Raw genomic sequence first — 24,413 nt, 5'->3', positions numbered from 1 at the left:
AGTCCACCACCACCTCTTTCTCTAGCACTTTGTTTTAAAAAAATTACTATTTATGTATAAAAATTTTGCCTGCTTTTAAATCATTACCACTAACATACATGAATTCTTATTTTTCATCAGAAAAGCCCCTCTTGTGGCTAGAAGCAACTATACTGCAATAGTAATGGGCATAGCTAAGGCCAGATATAAGTTCCTAAATACTGTTTTTCAACTAAAAGAAAGGGGACCCCTTAGAGAATAGATTGATTCCAGGGTTGAGTTAGGAGAATTATATGTTGAGAACTGTACGGTGCTGAAAAGTAAGAAAATGTACCCATATACATGCACAGAAAAAATAAATGAAAAATTGTAAGGTCAGAGGAGGCAACTGAAAGAGCTTCCAATGCCAAACTTAAAACACACTATGCAAGAGAATAAGCGATGATACTATAGATTATAAACAAAAGAGTACAAGAGAAACCCAAAATTTATTCTGATAAAAATAAGTAAGTGAAAAATTGAAAAAATAATTTAACTAAAAAAAAATGAGGGAGAAGTGACACCTTTTCTTTATGGAAGAATTGTCAATAATAAAAGTGGAATGAACGAATGAGGGAAATGAAAATGAGCAGTAGAATACTAGATGAATATTTTTTCCCAGTCAAGGTTCACCAAGGAAGCTAAAATTTATGGCCAAAAGTATAAGGAGAAACAGTTATTTTCACATGGTCTCAAAGTTTCGACTTCAAAGCATACATTAATTACAATAGAAGCCATAATAACTTTACAGTGGAGAATCATGACAGCAATCATGGTCAACATCATTAATCATGGACCCCTGACAGGAAGCACTGAGAAGGGCAGATCATCTTTACAGTACCCTTTTTGTTAATACATATCCTGTGTATAATCAAGAAAAATCATCAGACAAACCAAACCTGAGAGATACTCCACCAAATAACTCTTTTGTATTTTTAAAAGTGTGAAAGTTATGAAAGGCAAGGAAAGACTGAAGAACTGTCACAGACTTGAGGAGATTAGGATTCATGACAACTAAATAAAATGTGGGATCCTAAGTCCATTCCTGGAATAGAAAAAGAAAAAAAAATGAGTGGAAACTACAAATTAAGTTAATTACTATGTTTAAATAAGTTAGTTAGTAGTCTTGTACCCAAATCAATTTTTTTCTTTTGATAAATGTTCTATGGTTATATAAGATATTAGCATAGGGAGATTATGGGAGGAGAAATACAGAAAATCTGTGAGCGATTTTTGTAATTCTTCTGCACATCAAAGATTATGCCAAAATGTTAAAAAACAAAACAAAGCAAAACAAACAAACAAAAACACTTGAACTCCTTTCTACTTCTGGCTATTATGTAGCAAAGCTTCTTGAGAATATTGTCTGTGGCTTCTCCTTCTCGCTCCTCACCTTACATTTTCCTTAGCACTTTGGTCTGGCTGTGGATACACTCTTTCCCTAAAACTGTCACCATCAGTTCCAAGTTGGCAATGCTGATGGTTCCTTCCTTATCCTAATTTACCTCCATCTTTCAGTAGTTTGCAAAGTTGGTAGCTCCCTTCTCCTTGAAACATTATCTTATCTCGGTTTCCCTGCAAAACACATTCCTGGTTTTGTATGTGATCTACTCTGTGCCCCTTCTTCTTCTCCTGTGATGCATTCTCCTCAGTAAAATCTGAGTTTCCAAAAAATCTAGTCTTTGGTTCTCTCTGTATGTGCTCCCACTGTTCCCGTATCCATTTCCAGGACTTTAAAAGCTATATAGGTGTTTATATAGACAGCTCTGAGCTTTCCTCTTTATACCTGACAGTGACAATCTGATTGCTGGGAGGATTCTGCTTTTCTTCAACAATGAGGATAGGAAAAGGACAGAGGAGGACGTGATATTTGTGACTATATTTCTTTAATATGCACCATGCTGCCTTTTAGTTGAAGAGGAAAGATTGACTTGATTATCTCAGTATTTTCTAGAGTACATAGCCACTGTGAAATCTTAATTACAGTATCTGCCAAATCCAATAGATCTTTCACACACTAAATCCTATTATTGCTTCCTGTCACTGCATTTATAATTCAAAGAAATATATTCTTTCTTAATATATTTAGAATCCAAACCTACTATAAGCACAAATTTGTAAAAAGTTGTATACAATTGAGTATGTATTTTAAGGATGAGATCATTTTTATTTTATTACCCAAGTGATCATTGATAGATATAATATAGACTGTACTGGAACCAACCCTTTAGAAAACATCTCCTGCTTCCATAAGAAAGAAGAAATGTTACATGGTGCTATGGTTTAGCTATGATGTCCCTCCAAAACTCACTTGTAGACAACACAAGAAGGTTTTGAGAAAAAATGATTGGATTATAGTCTTGAGCCAATCAGATAATTAATTCCTGATGGGATTAACTGGATGGGAACTGGAGGCAGGTAGAAGTGGTTCATTGAGAGTGTGGCTATGGGATATATATTTTGTATCTCTCTCTCTCTCCTTCCTGATTATCGTGCTAGCTGCTTCCCTCTGCCACACTCTTCCTCCAGATTTTATCAGGTAATATACGATGTAGCTATTAGTTCATGTTTCATGCTAAGATTCTCTGAGGTGAATGGGGAGGGAGATATCTCTTTTTTTCTAGATCCTGGACAACTTGGGATCCTTCTTTAAGGACCTTTGAGCAGAACTTCAAGACATAGCCTTATTGTGATTTAAAGAGTAGTTACTCATCAAGTAAATATTCAGAAATTTTCTTAATTCTTGGTGAATATTGCCTGCATAGAACATATCACCAGTAACTGCTTGCCATGTTTGGGAACTTAAGGACCAAACTAATGGAACTGAGAAAGCCACACCAGTGTTGTGGTCTTCTGCTCCCATTCTATTAACCTTGCTTGTACTAAGTTCTATAGTCTCTGGCTCAAAAATCAGAATTTTGATGTGAATGTTAGACTAATGGTATAAGTTGCACCTTGATGGTACTTTATTCTTTATGCCATTCTTTCTTTTTCTACACAACATCAAAACTTTAACCAGTAATAAGGATAAAAAGCAATCAGGAATCAAGAAATTGGTGATTTCTGTACTTTTACTCCCCCCCAGGAGTTCTTGTAAAAAATAGAACATTAAAAAAATTGAAGAATAGAGAGCAGTCTCTAAATGTTGCTATTTACTTCTAATGTGTCATTAGAGTATACAGTATCTGTCACTAACATGGAATCAAATAATCAAATTTCATGGCAGAATTCCTGAGACTAATGTTTGTGTCATTTCATTTTGTAGCTGTATTGCGGGTAAGTGAAAGCCAATTTTACCAATTATATTGCCATCATTTAGTACATTGCACATAAACAACTATATCAGTGTCATCAAGTAAAGTAGTTAGCATTTGATGGGTGCATACACATGAAGGTAGAGAATCGAATATAACAATAATACATTATATAAATACACACATATCTTTGTATATGTGTGTGTGTATATATGTATATATGTGTGTGTGTGTGTGTGTGTGTGTGTGTACCCTAGAGATACACTCATTTTACATGATTTACTTTATATTTGAGAAACTGAGAGAAGTATGTTATATGAGTTGATATAACATCATATTGGTCAAATAATAAACACTTAGAAAAAAACAAAAATAAACCATGCTATGAACTGTCTTAGTTATCCACAGAACCTCACCATAAATTTCATTAATATAAATCTCCAACTTGGTGAAATATATTTATTGCTAACCTACCAATGATCTTAGCTCTTGTCTGAATTTAATCTACCACTTGTCTTATGGGCAAAGGACTTGTATATTTTAGCAGAAAAGGATGACATTCTGAAACTAGTTTTTCATTGTTTCTTATGAATGGAGCCTAGATTTCCTTCATTAGTAAGATTATTTTCAAGTCCGCTTTCAGCTTTCACTTAAAGAGCAAGTGCTTCAAATTTAAGTGGTTTGCAGGGCAGGCACTGGAGCAATTCTGCTTACACACAATGTGCTTTGAGTGAATTGCGTTCAGTCCTAGACCACTGGAGGCAATTCAGTTGATGTAAAATTTGAATACTTTCCTTCTCCCTTTAAATGAAGTGAAACCTTATAGTTTTGTAATAGGAGAAGTGTTTTAAGTCACTGACTGGAGAAGGAATAGTATTGACTCCTTTAGGTTTTGCTTGATTTACCATTTACAAATGTAAAGGGATCTACTCAAGCAACTCTTTGTCATCAGATTAGTTTTATCTCCATCTAGAGATACACACAAGAACTTTGGAAGGGTACAGAGTTTTAAAGTTCGGTTGAAAATGTTGGTTCTATTTCCTCACTGTCCTTAATTTAAAGGAAATAGTGAGTTTCAGGGAGCTTGAAATCACCAGCATCTATTATTTAAAAATATACACATAACAATTGCCCCTAAAATGTTGAATAGTATTAAATACTCACTGTATTTAATTAGATACCATCTACTTATTTATTTATTTTTTCCTCTTAACTTTGACTTAACATTTATCGAGATAGGAAACCATTCCCTGCCCCTGCATTAGAGCACAGGCTATTCTGTGACATTTCTGCTCTCTGTTAATTACTAAAAAGCTCACACTAAGTGGTAAAACACAAACTCAATTCCATGATCAGAATGCCTAATTCCATATAAATTTCAAAAAAACTTATATTTTATTCAGAATTGCTGCAGTTTCCACTTGCAATAGTGTTTCCTGCTGCAGGATAGAACCTGGGGTTGGTTAGGTGGAGGCATGGGGCAGGATAGTCCTTGTTTCACAGCTCCTCAGCCATCCTGCAGGGAGTTCTGCTGTTCTGTGGCCAGACTTCTGGTTGGGAGGTGGTGGAGGGGTGGGGGAGAAGTAGGGAGGCTATAATCTGGCTGGCTTCCTGAACTGTGGGCCAGACTGGTACTTGGAGCTGCCTGGCTTTCTGGTGGGAGTCTCTATGAGTTTTACTTGATCAGTGTAAATGGATCCTATCCCATTGCAGGAATCTAATGACCCATGTGCAGTTCATTTTCTTTCAAGAACTGCAAACCACTAGGAGGCCTTATTTGATAAGGTTCTAACTTTCTCCTCAGTTGGCTTTCTCTGGTGGCTTGCCTGCAGCTGCTCCTAGGGATTTTGCTTCCACACATACTGGGGAAACAAGCTGATTTTAGTGTCAGGCAACTCTCCTCACTCTTTCCTCTGCACCATCTTGCTTATCTCTCTGCCTTTCAATTCCATTTAGGAGTCAGCTGGAGCTCAGTGTGCTCCCTCGTTGCTGAGTTCAGGGCTCAAAATCTCCTCCAAGCAGCCCAGTTGAAGGTCCTTCTTGTCTTTGGGAGTGCCACACCCTCCCTCAAGGACTTCACTCCTGACAGTAGTAGGTCGATACCCAAATCACCCTCATTCTCTTCTCTCAACTTGCATCATTTTATGTCCTTATTATCCACTTTGGGCAGATGAGAGGCTTTTCATAGTTTCTTTATAAATTCAGCAATAATCTCCCTCCATTCTAGAATTCATGTATTGATGCATGAGGCAACATTTCTAATTTAACACCCCATTACAACAATATTAATTTAAATCATGTAACACTGGTCAATGGCAACATTTTCCCCCTAAGAATTTTTATTAAACATCAAATTGGTTCATAGATTCATAGAATGTGTTTTGTTTTGAAGTTATATCTAATAAAGTAAACATTAGTTTTCTTATTATAATGAAGAACTTATTAAGTCTGTGAGTAATTAGTATTTAAATTAAGTATATAATGAGTTACTTACTAATATATATTTTATGATGTGCTTGTAAAGGTATTAATTATTTGGCTAGGTAGTGAAAGGATTAGTTGTAGTAACAGCTTGTAGAATTTCCCAATGAAAATTTAGCACTAACTTTGATTAAGATGACAAAACATCAATCACATTACTTAATTTTTAAATGGTTCATATTAAGTGTATATACTATTTAAATTCTATTAACTTTGTAAACATAGGGAAATATCTAGTAAAAAGAAATATTCCTTTGACTTCACAGTGGTGCTATGATTGTTTTTATTATTATTTAATATTCACCAAACAGCCATGCTGAGCACAGCTCTATTTCAATGTTTATCAAGTGTTTTAAAGTGTTTAAAGGGACCAATCTAGTAATATTGTATTTAGAAATTCAGGATACTATTCAGCAAAATGTTTGCTGAACATTGAGCTTTGTTTTTATGTTAATTTTTTATTCTTTTTTTTTTTTTTTTTTTTGGTAGAGGACTACCAGGGATTGAACTCAGGTGCACTCAGACACTGGGCCACATCCTCAGCCCTATTTAGAGACAGGATCTCACTGAGTTGCTTAGCACCTCCCTGTTGCTGAGGTTGGCTTAGAATTTACAATCCTCCTGCCTCAGTCTCCCAAGCCACTGGGATTATGGGCCTGCACCACTGTACCCAGCTTTTTTATTCTTTTAAAAGTTTGAAATATTATGAATATCATCCATTAGCTTTTTCTTTAGTTCATTGATTATTCATGATAAGAATTTTAATATTGATTACATTATAGTAATGAGCATGAATTCATGATGAAGAATTCTAAAGCCAAGGGCATCATATTGGATTTTAGGCTTGTAAAGATCTGTTTTATAGTACTGGGGCTGAACTCAGATGCTAACCAAGTGCTCCACCACCAAGCTTCAGCCCTGTAAAGACCATTTTAATGTCATGCAAAATTGTCTCCTGCTTTTAGCACTATACATAAGCAATTCTGTTATTGCTCTGAGGATTGTAAGACAGAGAGCACTTTTAACTAATCTAAGCCAAGTTTATATGTTGTTTTCCATTTTACTTAGGTAGCTGTGAAGGTCTTTAAATAGTAAATACAATCAAGTGACCCAAGTTTGTGTTTCCACTCTGACATTTGCAAGTTAGCTGACACCTGAATATCTGTTTCTTTGGGTGAGGCTAAAAAGCAAACATTCAGAGAAATAAAGTGATTTTTGAGAAAACTCCATTGTATACCAAGGTTATGTATTGTTTCTTTCAAACACATAGCACCATACTATCTTCCTTGAACCCCACTTTTATGTATAACTATAAAATGGCAAATAAATACAAGGGGATTCAAGCAAGGGGATCAGGGGAGGGAGGAGGAGAGGAAGAGGGCAAGCACTAGGGATTGAAATTGAAAGTTATATCAGATGCATTTATGAATACATCCAAATGAATCCCATTATTATTTGCAACTATAATACACTAATAAATATATTTTAAGAGATAACAAGATAATTTAGAGCATTTGGTCTTTTTAAATCTCAGTTTTATTTCACTCAAAATGAATGCTGTAGCTATAACAAAAAAACAAAGCAGTCCCTTAAAGACAGATAACAAAACTTTTATGTCTTCTCATTTTCCTTTGACCTAAAATTTACATCACAGTAGTTACATATTTATTTTTCTAAATCCACAGCCACTTTTATTTATACCTAAAATTTAAATTTTAGATCAATTTTTTAAATCAAAAAATAATTTACTGAATATAAATTGCCAAAGACATAATAGCCTCTTTTTATTCACTTCCTTCCAACATACTCTGTCCTTGTGTTTATATCATTAAAAAATGGACATAGACCTCAAGAAGCATTTATATATTACAAACAGGCTTAAAGATAGAATGGAATGTAAATGCCATAGTGACTAGAAATGAAATGTACCAATAAATGGATCACATATTTGTCATATCCAGATGCAACTTGAAAGATGTTAACACAAGTCTCTGATGGTTGTCTCCTAGGAGACGGATACCAGTGTTAAAAAAACAACTTCAACAACTGCTAACTGGGGTCTCTCTAATTTGTGTCACAGATGGGATTGGCAGAAAATATTGGTGAGTGTTTTAAAAACATGACCCAGTCTTTCCCTAATTGAGGAGGTTTCTAATTGTGTAATAATTGGTTTTCACAGTTGAATGTCACAGCATTAAAGACGTTTGCCAAAGTATTAACTCTAACACCAAGGAAAGCGTACACTTTTCTCAAATGCATCTTTATACATTTTTCCAAAGTACGTTTTATAATAATGGTCACAATTATAGAAGGTCATATTAACTGAATATTGACTATGTTGCATACACTGAAATGACTGCTTATATCATTTCATTCACTTAGCAACTTATATGGTTCCATTATCCTTTTCCATGTAAGAATGAACAAATTGGGGCTTAGAGAAGTTAATTACTCATGATATCCTATATCTCATCCTGTGTATCTAACTGAAACACTCAAGACTATAAACTCTATCGTATATAAGCTGCCAGGTCAAAACACTGTATTATTCTTCTATGGATAAGTTTATAAGGAGCCAATAAGATGAAAGATTGTAAATAATCATTACTAACAGTAAAAATATTTTAGAAATATAAAAGGTATGTGTGTGTTCATGTGCGTGTGTGTGTGTTTAAAAGAAGAAATAATTCTGGAAAGAGCTAAGTAACATTTGGTGAGTACTAAATAAATGCTTTACAACACATCATATCCTTTTCTCTTCATAATAACACTATCAAGTATATATTCTTAGCCTGATTGACAGATATGAAATCCAAGGCTTAAAGGGTGGTGTCACTTACATACTTTGGCATAGCTTTTACAAGCTATTCTAGCATTAAAACCTGGGTCTGTTTGTCTGCAGTACTTTTATTCTCAACTAGCCTAGTCAACTGTATTTCCTTAAAAGGAGAAGAACATGGATCATTACAGATGTGCTGTGGAGGACAGGGAGCAAAAAAGCTTTATAACTGCTGGCATATTTAATTCAGGAAACTGGTTTTAAATAAAAAAAAAGTAAATTACAAAATCAGCTGATTTAGACCCATGAGACTTAATTTCTTAATTTGATTTTTTTAATTGCCTATCTGTACATCAAAATTACTGGAGCTGTGCTCTGTGAGGAAGTTGCCTTGTCATGGGGAATTTGAAATTTAATTCATAAAACTTTTAAGTATTTGCACAAATTACTTAAATTGGTTTTTTTATAGCCTACTATATCCTGCTATGCTTTCTGGCTGCATCATTAATTTGCTTAGAAATCAAATGTAAAATCCACATCCTTTCTGTTACAGAAGACAGTGAGCATATTTAATGCATAAATATTTTAAAACCTTGGTGTTTAAATAACATCTTTAAGGTTGACTAGGATACAGCTTGAAAATCTATGATAGATCTATTTTCTTTCTTTAATCACTATTAAACATTTATTAAAATAATTGAGTGGATTAATTAAAACATAACTAAAATTATCCTTGCTGAATTTTAACAAGATATTTATTTTAAGGTAATAAACACATTATCTAGATTTAATTCAGGTTATAAATTTATTCTAGATGATGAATTTGATTAATTTGAGCATAAGTAAAAGAAAAATTCTAAAAATGAACGAGAGATACTTAAGTTTAGGGATAAAATGAATGGTTGTAAAAAAAATGGGTATTTTGAAGCAGAATAGAATAAAGGCAACAAGGCAGATGCTGTGTAATCTGAGAGCCAGTGATAACTTGGTCATGGAGTCCTTGTTTAACTTGGAGAAGTGATACCAGTTTTTCCGAGTGTCAGTACTCCCATCATTGCACAAGAGTAGTACTGAACATCATAATCTCTAAACTCTGAATGAACATTTAACATCTGTAACTGGACAAAAATTGAGCAATGACATATTAAATTACTATATATTTTTTTCTGAATCTCTACTAAGTGCCCAACATGTGCTACGTAATAAAAAATGTAGAAATTTAAGGTATGATCCTTGCCTTACCATTCATTCCAGGGGAAATTAATTTCCTGGAAAAGCCTGACACAGATTATGTAAAAGTATTTTTATTAAGCTTGATGCCATAAAACAAGAAATGACTTCCCTTAAAAAATGGAAATACTATAAAAAAGCAGAAATAAAATATGAACAATTGAGTATGAAAATATGCAATTAAATATTTTTGAAAGAGAAAAATATGCTCACTGAATAAAAAGGAACTAATTTTGGATTAAGTCTAGTTTAACTGAGCTGGTGAGAAAATTAATATATCAAAACCTCATACTGAAGAACTAATTCAGAAGGCAGTGCCTAAAGATACTATCATTAACATTGCACTAAAAAGCAATTAAGGGAAACAGTTTTTTCAAAGACAAAAAGTGAGTTCCCCATGAAGATAACAAAGGCCACAGCAGAGAAAATAATATCTGAAGAGTTGGAATTTAAAATCTTCCAAATGGGTATGGCCAGTTGTTTTTTAAGCATTAGGTGGATGCTATACCTAAACATAGCATAATGGCTTTTGGATTGAAACAAAAAAATAAATAAATCACTAACTAAATAAAAAAAAATAGTTCTAAGATAGAAAGGACAAAGTGTTTGCAGAGACCATAATTAGACTGAGAACAGAATTTTTTTTCATATGCAACAACTGATGCTAGAAGAAAACAGTAATAGCTTCATTCTTTAAGTAAATATAGATGTTTGTAACCCATATAAACTCTGCTTAAGACAAAGTCAAAATAAAGGAAACCTTAGAAAGGCAGTACTATCTTATAGATGCTTTCTAAAAACAAAAATATTAATAAAAAGATGAACATACAAGCTCAATTTGCTAAATTAAATTAATTATTGTCTGTAAAGTGATGGGAAACAGATGACAGTAGATAAGTTTTTGAAGTAGGTCAATCTATAGCTACAAAGACAAAAAATAAGATCAGATTAGGCTCACATTTGAAAGCAGAAATTATGAATAGATAAATAAGTGAGATATTATTCTGCATATACTGTTTAGAAGATACATATATTTAAAAAAGTTATATGAAAATACCAAAAGTAACTAAAAAGATTTACAAGAGAAATACTTAAGAGTAACAACAATATATAATGACCAGATGAAGCCATGTTATTCTCAGCTAACACAGAATTTCAGCAAAAAGTACCAATGGAGATAAAAAGACACATCATACAGGAATAAAAGGAAATATTCACCAGGCACATATGATAATAAAAGAATTTGCATGTAACTCTACAAATTGATGAGAAAGAGAGAGGCTGAGGGTGGGAGAAAAAAAGTAGGAAGGAACAGTCCAGCAGTTTTGACAAACCAATTGGCTAATTTCATAGTGAGAGTGTCAGAAACTGATAAATTAAGCACACACAACAGAGGAAAAACATATGGATTTGAATAACAAACTTGGTTAATACCTAGGGAAGTAGACATATACATATTGTAGGTGCACTGTGCCCTGCCAAGTTAAAATATATATTTTTATAAGTATAAATAAAACATTCACTTAGACCTCACATTTGAAATTAGAGATTATGAATAGATAGCAACACAGTTCATGGAGAAAAGAAACACTTATGGGGTTATATAACTGGAGGCACCAGTAATCAGATTTGACCAAGGAGAGGACTACGATGTGCTTGCGGCTATTAATTCCTTAAAATCAACCATTTTACGTGCAGAACAAGTTAAAACCAGGTCATCAGACTAACTCTCTAGTACCTGTTATGATTTCCATGACCTGGGTTTCCTCTTCCACCAGCTCTGATCTCCATTGAGTACCTTTTTTTTTTAACCCTATGATTATCTTTATTTATTTTTTTGTATTGTAAGATTTTCTTTTTTTAATTAGTTGTTCAAAACATTACAAAGCTCTTGACATATCATATTTCATACATTTGATTCAAATGGATTATGAACTCCCATTTTTACCCCGTATACATATTGCAGATTCACATCGGTTATACATCCACTTTTTACATATTGCCATATTAGTGTATATTGTATTCTGCTGCCTTTCCTATCTTCTACTATCCCCCTTCTCCTCCCTTCCCTTCCACTCCCATCTTCTCTCTCTACCCCATCTACTGTAATTCATTTCTATCTCTTGTTTTTTCCCCTTTCTCCTCACTTCCTCTTATATGTAATTTTGTATAACAATGAGGGTCTCTTTCCTTTACCATGCAATTTCCCTTCTCTCTCTCTTTCCCTCCCCCCTCTTGTCCCTGTTTAATGGTGATCTTCTTCTCATGCTTTTCCTCCCTATTCTGTTCTTAGTTGCTCTCCTTATATCAAAGATGACATTTGACATTTGTTTTTTAGGGATTGGCTAGCTTCACTTAGCATAATCTGCTCTAATGCCATCCATTTCCCTGCAAATTCCATGATCAACTATCTTATATTTGATAAAGGGGCTAAAAGCATGCAATGGAGGAAGGATAGCATCTTCAACAAATGGTGCTGGGAAAACTGGAAATCCATATGCAACAAAATGAAACTGAATCCCCTTCTCTCGCCATTCACGTTAACTCAAAATGGATCAAGGAGCTTGATATCAAATCAGAGATTCTGTGTGTGATAGAAGAAAAAGTTGGCTCCGATCTACATATTGTGGGGTCGGGCTCCAAATTCCTTAATAGGACACCCATAGCACAAGAGTTAAATACAAGAATCAACAAATGGGACTTACTTAAACTAAAAAGTTTTTTCTCAGCAAGAGAAACAATGAGAGAGGAAAATAGGGAGCCTACATCCTGGAAACAATTTTTTACTCCTCACACTTCAGATAGAGCCCTAATATCCAGAATATACAAAGAACTCAAAAAATTAAACAATAAGATAACAAATAACCCAATCAACAAATGGGCCAAGGACCTGAACAGACACTTCTCAGAGGAGGACACATAATCAACAAATACATGAAAAAATGCTCACCATCTCTAGCAGTCAGAGAAATGCAAATCAAAACCACCCTAAGATACCATCTCACTCCAGTAAGATTGGCAGCCATTATGAAGTCAAATAACAACAAGTGCTGGCGAGGATGTGGGGAAAAGGGTACACTTGTACATTGCTGGTGGGGCTGCAAATTGGTGTGGCCAATTTGGAAAGCAGTATGGAGATTCCTGGGAAAGCTGGGAATGGAACCACCATTTGACCCAGCTATTCCCCTTCTTGGACTATTCCCTAAAGACCTTAAAATAGCGTATTATAGGGATACTGCTACAACGATATTCATAGCAGCACAATTTACAATAGCTAGACTGTGGAACCAACCCAGATGCCCTTCAATAGACGAGTGGATAAAAAAAAATGTGGCATCTATACATAATGGAGTATTACTCTGCACTAAAAAATGACAAAACCATTGAGTACTTTCTGAGACATAATATATTGACAGGAAGGAAGCCCCAGTCCACTCAGCCAGTTCATGAATGGGGAGAATAGCACAGGGTTGAAAAGTAGAAACCTTGCTGTATTTTTTTTTTCACTCTGAAGTAACCAATTGGTCCTTCCACCTTTTCACAAGGTAGCAGCTTCAACAGTTTTTGAAGCAGAGGTGGCTTGTCCAAGCCACAATTTTTCTCATGAAGTTGAAGTTTCAAGTCAACAAATATCACCCAGATTTCTGTCTGGGTGGACTTTGCTTTCAGTCATGCTTAGTTGCTTTTGTTTTTTCTTTCTGTTTGTTTCTTTGCCACATGGACCCCCACAGAGGAAGATATTTCATAGAAACAGAGAAAGAAGAAGAAGAGGAGGAGAAGGAGGAAGAGAAGGAGGAGGAGGAGAAGGAGGAAGAGGAGGAAGAGGAGGAGGAGGAACCAAATATCCTGAAAAGCAGCAAAGAAAGCTGCAAGAGATGTGATCATATGCAATTCCAGCCTGTGTTTGAAGCTAAGCAGCATTAAGCCCTTGAAGTGCATGAAACAGCCTTGCATCCTTATGACGAATTCTCCTTTTGAGTTAGCTAGTTCATGTATTTTTCTGATAGTAGCAATTGGGAGAATTCTAAACTAATTTAGATAGGTTCAAAAGGAACAAAAGTGAATGGGGTAGACGTGGTTGGAAAGGGTCAGGAGGTAGCCAAGGGCAAAGGCACTAGCACATCTGGAAGCATACTGACACAGCAGCACTTGGGTGTCCAGCTAGCAGCAGGAGGTCACTGAGGAAGCCTAACATGAACCCACATAAGGGAGCTGGGAAGGACACTGGAGGCTGTGATTTCTACTCTAGGAATTTTGCCCAGGGCTGGCCTGCTGAAGGTGCAAACAAATAAGCCACACATGAGAAAGACTCAGTTGCAAAGAATTTCAGAACAGAAAGAAGAAGCCTCCCTCAAGAGAAAACATGTCATATGTATATTTTTGCAATGCTTTTTCGTTTCCCTGTTCCCCATGTGTTTCTTGCGTTCAATAGTCATTACTTGGGAGTTTGAATTTTTTATTGAGAGATTTCTAGTTCAGTGGCTCTCTTCTGCTTGTGAAGTCCTGTGTTGCCCTCTTGCTGCATCTCTCCACAGAAGGGCTGTCTCCCCAGTTCTGCTCCCTGACCTGCCATGACCAGCTATGACCAGCGACCAGCGCAGCCCATCAGCAGTTTCTCATCAGCATCTTATGCCTTACCAGGAAAGTAAAACCATGATTTATTTTTTCCTTAAATCAGAACCGTTGCTTCATGCCTGAGGGAAGCAGTCAGAAGGAAGGGAGGGAATTCACAGTGTTGTCTGCCTGAACTGCTCCCGATTCCTCTTTACTAGGCCAGAAAAATAAACTTGTAGGCTGCTGTCAGTGAAGTGGGTTGAGCTCCAGGCGGCTCCCAGCAAAAATTGAACTTTCATCAGAAGCAAACTTACATGGCAATTATTTCAGGTCACTGGTGTTATCATTGTACTCTTCAGTGTAAACAGACACATGGAAGTGACAGTCAGGCTAATGAAGTATTGGTTTTAGAGCATTTAAACCGCAAAAAAATCCAGTATTTCTTAAGGGCAACCTGGTGATTCATGTACTGTAATTTCAAAAGATTTCCAATTAAAGGAAGTCATTGGCTTTGTTTACTCTTTCATCCCACTAAAGGAATGTTTCAGAAACTCCACACTGCAACTGACATTCTGAAACATAATTGTCAGGTTTTAAAGGCCAGTGGTATAGTTGAAAAAGAAAACTACTGACTTGGGTACTGAACTACAAGTAAACAAGTAAATTGAACTACAAATGTAGAATTGCAATGTGATTTCATTAGGGAACCAACCCACCCAGTCTTTTGTCAGAGCCTCTTATAAACCCAGCAGTATGCTAACTGCTGTCCTAGATAAAGAATGGTTTGGGTGTGATCCCTTGCCCTAAGACAGCTTAAAATCTATTTGGAAAGAGATAATTAGTACAGGTAAAGCCTTAGAGAAAAAATAAGTCAAATGTCACAGGTAACATTTCCTGAAAGCTATCTATCCGGGCTTGGCAAAAAGAGAAAGTTCCATGAGGAAGGTGACCATAAAGGAGCAATTGGAAGGAACGAGACAAAGGGAGAAAGCAGGAGACTCTGCTGAAGTGATAATGTCAATGATCTCCAAGAATGTGTCTTATGTATTCCAAAGTTTGCATCCTTGGACAAAATACTAAGGTGTCCTGAAATCGAAACCAACTGTCATTCTCAGACACATCTATCAACATTTGACATCACAGGCACCTAGTAAACAATATTGATACCTACAAAGCATTGGTCTAATTTCAACTTGTCAAAGTACTAGAGAAATCAAAAACATGCATGCACCCCAGGAGCACTGACAGTTATTTATGCAAGGGTAATTATAATGATTCCTGCAAAGGACTGAAATGTTTGCATCTCCCCCAATGCATGTGTTGAAATCCTAGCCCTTGAGATGCTAGTCTTAGGAAGAGGAGTCTTTGAGAGGTAATTAGGTAGTAGGGGATTAAAATCTTTAAAAGAGAACCCAGAGAGCTTCCTCATCCCTTCCCCCATGTGAGGACACAGAAGATGGCTTACTATGAACCAGACGTGGCACTGAATCTGCCTGTACCCTGATCTCTGGCTTTTTAGCCTTCAGAACCATGAATAACAGGATTTGATGATTTGAACCACCCCGTCTATTGCAGTTTGTTAGGGCAGCCTGAACAGATAAGACAATCTGTAAATAAATACTGGGCATCTATGTGAATGCTGGGCTAAGTACTTCATATCCATTATCTGTATTTTACACCCTGAGCTAGGCACCCTTATTAGTTTCACTTACAGACAAAAATCCTGAGGTGCCAATTGGTATCACACAGACACTGAGAAATGGAAAAGGATATAAATCTTAGCCACCTCTCAGCTCCCTGAAGGAATATCAATTAATTAGCAGGAGCTTTTAAGCTGATTTTTTTTGGGTGACATGAGCCACACGGTGAGATAGGAGGCCCCCAAGCATCCTCCTCCCTCAGACACCTGGAGTAAACACGTGGATCAGTTCTCTCCAAGAGAGAACTTTAATTCAGTAAAAAGACACCAACTCATCCAGCAACTGAGAAAACACCCATACCAAAACAGATAGGGATCCAGGCATGGTGGAGAATGTAATCTCAACGGGTCTGGAGGCTAGGCAGGAGCCAGTTCAAAGCCAGCCTCTGCAAAGGCACTAAGCAATTTAGCAAGACCTTGTCTCTAAATAAAATTTTTTAAAAAGGGGTAGGGTGGGGATGAGTGCTCCTGGACTAAATCCCCAGTACACACATACACACACACACAAAAAAAACAAACAAACAAACAAACAAACAAAAAACAGGGGAAGTGAGATAAACTCATGCACTAATCCCACCCTGAGCACAGCAGTTTATTATCAGAAAGGAAATCCCAACTGCAGCAGCTGCAGGCCTGGGGCCAGCCTACCTTCCAACACTCTGGAAGCAGTTTGGCCACTAGCTTTCCCAGTAGCTCCTTGACTTCTGACCTCCAACAAGTGAGTATCTGGGAGCCTATTTAGAAAATAACGAATGAACTCCCTGAAGCTCATGGGAAGCATTCCACCTGCTTTCTTTTTTCTCTGGCTTGCTTGGGCCACAATTCCAGCTCTATATTTTCTCTGAGAGAAGGGGTTGGAAGTCTTTGTCAGCAAGAATGGGAGGAATGGGACTCTTTAGACCTCTCCGCCATCTTTTTTCAGAGATAAATTTCTGCAATTCCTCATTAGAGGGAGGCTAGCACCCTCTCTGTGCTTGAAGGGCAAAACAGGCACTCCTGTACCTCCTTCTCTGGTTTGTTCCAGATGGAACTACAGACCAGAAGGCTCCCTCAGCAAAGAAGGTCCAAGACTTCTCCTGGCTTGAACAGGAGAGCGGGCACTTCTGTGGCTCCTTCCCACATTGCTACAGCCATAGTCCCAGCATTGCAATCTGTCCATGGAAAGAGGTTCCAAGCCTCTGCCATCCAAGTCAGAAGAGACAACATTCCCTGCACCCTCTTCCACAGCTTTCCTAGGCATGAAGTCCTAGGAAAGGACTTCACTGGAAGGAAGCAATATGCTTGGAAGTGGAAGTGGGCACTCCTGTGCTTTTCTCCCTGGCTTGCTTTAGCCACAACTCCAGAGCACAGTCTCTCTAGCAGAAAACTGCTAGACCCTTGCCCAGCAGAAAACTGGATACACCCCTCAACTTTGTTCCTGGCTTGCTCCAGAAATTAATAACTCCAGATGTCCAGTCTCTCCTTTGAAGTTGTTTCTGCACATAGCCAGCGTCACAGGTTTTGCAGGTTTTCACACGTGGAACTGGCTCCTGAATCTCCAGGTTGTGGGAGTGGATGGAGATTTACTTTTGTAAACCTCTAAGAACACAAAGAATAGAAAGGTAACTTTTAAACTTGCAAACATTCAGTACCTCTGTCCTGAGATTCAAAGTGTGCAGATTGGATCAAGAATGCAGGCAACTTCTTCAGACCTTTACCTTCCTGTAAAGGAGACTATGTGGGTAATAACTATGGCTTTCAGTTTCTTTGTAAGGAAAGAAGCTAGAACACACCCCTAATAAACCAACCTCTCCCTAAGTATACCTCAAAGGGACTGACTTCTATCTTTCTTCTTTCTTGGTGATAGCATTACTTGATACTGTCTACTTTTGCAGGGGGCAGTATAAACAAAGATGGTCAAATAGACAAGCATGGCATTCAGTGGCTCCTAGCATCTGTGGCCAGACTAATTGAGGAGGAATATTTCATACAGGAAATCAATAAAACTGGAATAGGGGGTTCTTTCATCCAATGCATGGAAAAACAGAGAAAGTCAAGGGAAATTAAAAAAAACAAAACAGAAAAATACATTCAAAATAAGCAAGCATAATAAATCTCCAAAAACCAAGCCTAATGAAAAGGAAAAGATAACTTATCTGCCCCAGGATTCAAAAAGATAGGCATAAAGGTATTCCCTGAGGTAAGAGGTGTGACCCATAAGAAAAGTGAGAACTTCAGCAAAGAGACAGAAAATATCAGTGAGCAGTGGGACCAACAATTGGACTAAAAAATCCAACCGAGGGGTTCAACCAAAAACTAGGTCAGGCAGAAGAAAGCATTAACAAAATGGAGCAGAAAAAAAGATTGGCAAACATAAAGACATGTCATTGAAGAGGTAATTTATTTTAATTAACAAATAATAATTGTGCATATTTAGGATGTACAATGTGATATTTTGTATATGTGATACAAAGAGTCTATCAAGCTAATTGAAACTTATTACCTCACCAAATTATTTTGTGTGTGTGTTGAGAATGTTAAAAATCTATTCTTTTAGCCATTTTGAATTATATATACATTATTACAAACTGTGGTCATCTTTCAGTTCAATAGAATTTATTCCTTTGGCCTAACTGAAATTTTGTCCATTTGGATTAACATTTTACATTTCCCCACTAATGCTTTCCCCCATCTCCAGCTCCTGTTTTCCATCATTTTACTCTCTTATGAGATTAACTTTTATGGATTCCACATATGAGATCAGACAGTATTTGTTTTTCTGTGGCTGGTTTATTTCACTTGTCATAATGTCCTCCAGTTCCATCCATGTTATCACAAATGACAAAATTTCCTTCTATTTAAGGCCGTCTAGTATTCCATGTGTATATATACCACATTTTCTTTATCTATTCATTTTTAATGGGCATTTAGTAAACAGTTAACAAAGTGATAATAGTAACATTTTACCTATCAGTAATTACTTTGGATGCAAACTTGTAGGGATGGTTCCGGATTCAAGGCAGCACTTCTTCGTTGGTGCTCAGACCATTGCTCTCTTCTCTTTTCAGTGCTGGGCCTAGAACCTAGGGCCACCCACATGCTAGGCAAGCGCTCACCACTAAGCCCCACTCCCAGCCCCCTTTCCCATCTTGACAGGAAGTTGCATCACTGCCCAGGGACCCACAGTCCCAGTCCCCCCAGGGCAGAGACTGAGGAAGCGCATTATTAAAGGGTTGTGTCTCTTACCAGCAAGAAAATACAACAGTCAGCAGATCCTGGATATTGTCTTGATACCGAGCATCCTCTGGCTCCTAAGGGTCATCATCAGCATTCAGAGGTAAGGGGGCCGTGGCATGAGGTGGCTGCACTTGGGTGGTTCCCCAGGTCAAGCCGATGGAAAGCCGTCTTACGTGGGAGCTTCAAACACTCCCAACCTGGAACCAGGGATATAACTCATGTGAAGGGTGTGGGTTTCTCTGGGAACTGAGGAGGAGGGAAGCAGAGAGGAGCCAGAGGCTGGGTTAAGAGCACTCGGCCGTCAGCTCCCTGGGGACTCATGAGCCACTTTCATCCCTGAGCCTAGCCCTGCATGTGACAGCGTGAGAGTCGTCCTGCTGGTGGCTAATGCTAACCCAAGTGTGTTAACCATTCCTTATTAAATCCCACCCACAATCCTTGATGTAGGAGCTATCTCTATCCCTAATTTATAGGTGGTGAGTTGAAGCATAGAGAAGTTAAGTCACTCTTCCAGTGATGCACAACCAAGGTGCATACCCAGGAGTTGGACCCCAAAGCCCTAGATAAACCCCAACCTCAGTTATTATTATTATTTTTTATACTGGGGGTGGAACCCAGAGCCCTACACATGTTACACTAAGTTACATCCACACCCCCTTTTTAAAAATGCTATTTTTTAAAAACTTTTTCTTAGTTGTAGAAGGACAATATTTAGTATTTAGTATTTTTTATCAGGTTCTGGGAATGAACCCAGTGCCTCATGTGTGCTAAGCAAGCAGTCTACCACTGAGCCCCAACCCCAGCCCTAAAATGCGATTTTTAATAACATTTCAGTAAGGGGCTTTCTAAATTGCCCAGGCTGGCCTCAAACTTGTGATCCTCCTGCCTCAGCCTCCTGAGTAGCTGGGATTCCAGGCCTGCACCAGCACACCTGGCCTAGCCTCACTTTTTGATTTAGGGCAGCTGGCCTTCTGGGGATGCCTGGCAGCCACCTCTGTCCAGGACTGGCCTGCTCCTCCAGGACAGCTTTAAATGGGGTCAACTTTGGTGGAGAAAAGCAGATGAGGCCAAGCATCTCTCTATTCCTCGTCCACCTGAGTCTCACTGGAGTTCTAGGTTATTATTGCTGCGGGAAGCTGCTCGTGACACCCATTCTGAGAACAGTTGCTGGCTTTGGTACACTAAAATAATTGATGTTTATTTGCTTTACAAATATTGAAAAACTATTCTGAAGTTTTCACCCGTGTGACATCTGTTCCCCTGCACTGAGTTAAGTTTATTCTTGACAGTGGTGGAATTGCTTGTTTCCTGGGAAACATTTTGAGTGTTGCCTTCACACCTGTGTGACAGGATTCACAAGGACTGGGTAGTGGGTGATAGCTCTTTCCCTTTTCTACAGGGGCATCCTCCATGTCTTTGTGTGGAACTGCTGTGTCGGGTAGTCGCCAGGGCTCAGGAGGGGCTGTGCCTGTGTGACTTGTGTCACTGACTTGCCTTGCAGCCTGGAGCTCCTCCCTGATCCCAGGAGTTGCAGTTTTCTGGATGTTCCTAAGGTCACTCTAGGAATTTACGTCCCAGGACAGTTTTCCTCCACAGGAAAGGTTGGAAGATGTGTTCTCTGTTCCCATGTTCAAACTGTATGGCCAACTGTTTTTCAGATGAATTTCCTCTGCTGACAACCAAACGTGTGTTCTGGAAGGGTGTTTTGGAGGAGTTGCCGTGGTTTATCAAGGTAAAGAAGCTGCTTCTGTTGAAAGTTGACGGTCTGTTTTCAACATAGAGAGGGTTTTTAAGAGTCCGATCATGTAACTCTTCGGCCCACAGCCCTTAGACATTATCCCTAGTAGTTCTCATTTTACTCAGTAAAAAGCAGAGTCCTTATCAGAGCGCCTTCCAGCTCTGGGAAATCTGCATCTCTGTACCATCCATCCTAACCCTCTTGCTTATCTTTGAGCACACTAGGACATTCCCACAGAGGCCTCTGGGACTTGCTTCCCACTCTCTACAACCTTCTCCTCCACCCCCGTGGAGTGTGACTCCTTCACCTCCTTAAGTCTTTGCTCAGTGAGTCTCAGCCTCCCAGTCAAAGACTATAATTCTCCCCTGACTCCTGTATTTTTCTCGAGAGGGAACATCTGATGTGTAATGCCACAGTCTTTCCTCTCCACCCTGCCCCCATTGTGGGTAGGGGGATAACAGACAAATAAATAAGCTCCACAAGAGCAAAGAATTAGTCACTTTTTTGCTGTTGTTCCCCCAGGACCTGGAGCATAGACTGCCATGTGCTAGTCACTCAACATGTTTTGAATGCTGAAGAGAGCAAAAGGTAGTAGGTAGTTTGGAAAAGAGCTCGAGAGCCATGAGATGGGTGGCAGTGACACCAGGCTCCTCCTTGTATAGTGTCCTGGTCCAGAACCAGTGATATTCTGTCTAGTACTGACCAGAACCCTCTGAAGAGATGGGCTTGGTTCTAGGACAAGCTAGACATTTGGATCCCATCTATAAAGCTCTTGATGTGGCTTATATGATCTTGGGCCATCCAGGCAGACCTAGAAAGGGTTGACATTTGGCTTCAGTTCAGTCTTTCTCAGTTCTGTGTTCTTGGGGTGGGTTCTGTGTTGGTTTTTAAATGTCAGTGAACTTCTAAAATGCAACTTCAGAAATCTCAGGTCTTTTTTTTTTTTTTTTTAAACAGTACCGAGAATTGAACTCAGGGGCAGTCTACTACTGAACAACACCCCCAGCCCTATAGGAAAAGATTGGAGAGATGGATCCAAAGAAGGGGTCAGACCACCCTATCACCACCCTCCAAAAGTTAGGACTGGGTCCAGTCTGCTTACAGATAGTTCAGGCTTCACATGGACAGGATCAAGTGCCCGCCCTCCAGCATGTCAGCATGGGCTAGAGGCTGAGCAGTGGGTGACTTTGGGGGCCTCAACCCAGATGGCTCAGAATTCACTTGTGTGCCTGTTATACTCTCATCTCTTTAGGGATCCACAAATGCGAAAGAACTGTCTTCCAAGGGAGTGAAAATCTGGGATGCCAATGGATCTCGAGGCTTTTTGGATGGCCTAGGATTATCCACCAGACAAGAAGGGGACCTGGGCCCAGTCTATGGCTTCCAGTGGAGACATTTTGGGGCAGAATACAAAGATATGGATTTAGGTGAGGAGACAGAGCAATTCCTCAGATTTCTCAAATGTTCTTCCTAGCGTGAGTTTGCTCCATTGTTTTGGATAAAGTCTAGGGCATAATGAATCAGCATCAGCGTCGGGGCCGGGGTGTAGCTCTGTGGTAGAGTGCTTGCTTAGCATGTGTGAGGTCCTGGGTTCTGTCCCAGGAGCTGATATAGAACTTTGACATTTTGAGAGACAGTGCCCCATGAAGGTCAGATCACACTCTTGGTGATTTGCATTTATGGGGTTCTTATGAATTCTTGGAATTTTCCTTATCTGTGCCATCCTGTGTCGTTTGTTGGCAGATAGCTGCAGGATTGTTGTCCATGTTGGGGAATAGGGTAGGAAGAAAGTTCATCTGTGGGAGCTTATTTCTTCAGCTAGAGACTAAACCTCTAGCGTGCAGTAGGTGGTGTTGGTGTGATCCAGCATAGCATTGGGGTCCCCCTCCCCCACACTCTGCTGGAATAGAGGAAGGATGAAACATTTCACTCCAGGATTTCCTGTCCTGTTAGTGGCACCATTTGCTTGAGTCACAGAGCCCAACCCCCCTCCCACTCCTGCCTTTGGCTCTTTCTTTCTAGCTCACCTGTTCTTAGGATAGGGGTGGCCAAAGCAAACACCACCTGAGGGTGTATTTGTGTGTGTGTGTGCACACATGCAGGAGTAACAATTTCCTGGCTGGAGGGATTTGGGCCTGGTGTTAATTCCTCAGTGAAAGACTAAGTCTGCATTTATGTGCAGTCATAAGGCCTTTTTTGATGTTGGCAGTTTCAAGAATTAAAAAAAAATGCTGGAGGACTAGGAATGGGTGAATTTGAAGAGGGAGAAGGTAGAATGGTGGCTTGGGTTGTGGGGAAAATGGGAAGTTAGTGTTTGGGTACGCAATTTTAGTTTGGAAAGATGAAAATGTTCTAGAAGTGGATACTGTGTGGTTGTACAACAATAGGAATTACTTAATGCTGATGAATTGCATACTTAAAAATGGTTACAACAAGGGCTTGTCTAGCATGCGCAAGGCCAGACTTTCTGCAGGTGAATTATCAGTGGCTTCTTGGTATGTGATTGCTGACCTAGGGCTCCTTCCTGAAGATGTCAGGCTTCTCCCCTGGCTAGGGGTTTTACATCCTGCCTGGTGTTTCTTGTTGCTTAAGGGGCCAAGTCATAAAAGTATTGACTTAGTTGGATGAGTACAGGCTGCTAGATGTCAGCAGAGGAGTTTGTCATCTTTGATTCTGAGTTTTCATTTTGAAATAATTAGATTCACAGAAAATTGGGGGAAAAAAAGGTAGAGAGAATTCCTCTGTACCCTTCACCCTGTCCCCGCCCATAGTGATAGCTGCTGTTAATACTCTTACTTAAATTAACATTAGTACAATCCAGAGTTGATCAGTTAGAGGCCTTTATCCCACAAGATGTCAGAACTGTTGGTCTGGAACATTTCTCATCTGTTGGAATTTTAACTAGAGGACAGTCCGAAGCTCTCTGTCTCCATTAACAAATCACTTCTCAGCTTCCAGTTCCATCTCAGAAAGAAAGCAGGGAATCAAACTCCAGAAAACAGGATTGGGAGAAAAGAAAGATGATGTAATCATTATAGAGTTTTCCTATATTTATAGGAAATACCTGTTTAGCTGCTCAGTCTCGAGTATAGTTTGGGGTAGAAATGTGGCTAAGTTAGTGTCAAGGTCGTGGAAAGGAATCCATAGTCCCTTTTTTAGTTGGAATGTGTATGCAATGCTATATTCTACTTCAGACTCAATATGTTCTGTGGGACAAGGATAAACCAGGTTGTGTCAGTTAAAGTGTGACAAGAAGGGTTGGTGGGTTAGAAGCTGAGTCCATGGGAAACATTGGAAAAATCTAAGATTACTGAGATAAGTGTATATGTCTGTGAGGGTTTTGTTTGTTTGTTTTTGTTTTAACTATGAACAACACACCCAAAAATGGATAATATTATAAAGGTTTATTTAGCTCCTGGTCCTGGAGGCTCAAGGACCCACATC

General features: G+C 38.6%; 1 protein-coding gene across 1 annotated transcript in view; it reads left to right on the top strand.

Moving 5' to 3' along the window:
- Positions 1-24,413, top strand: part of LOC144372311 (thymidylate synthase-like) — a 32,163-nt gene that overhangs the window by 3,950 nt on the left and 3,800 nt on the right. Inside the window, exons 2-4 of the mRNA XM_078035694.1 lie at positions 19,311-19,331; positions 20,890-20,963; positions 22,222-22,396. Of these exons, the coding sequence (XP_077891820.1) occupies positions 19,311-19,331; positions 20,890-20,963; positions 22,222-22,396 (270 nt within the window). The remainder of the gene's footprint in view (positions 1-19,310; positions 19,332-20,889; positions 20,964-22,221; positions 22,397-24,413) is intronic.

This window comes from Ictidomys tridecemlineatus, assembly GCF_052094955.1.
Source record: "Ictidomys tridecemlineatus isolate mIctTri1 chromosome 12 unlocalized genomic scaffold, mIctTri1.hap1 SUPER_12_unloc_3, whole genome shotgun sequence".
NCBI lineage: Eukaryota > Metazoa > Chordata > Mammalia > Rodentia > Sciuridae > Ictidomys > Ictidomys tridecemlineatus.
Note: the sequence above shows the minus strand (reverse complement) of the source record. Positions and strands in the feature narration are given on the sequence as shown.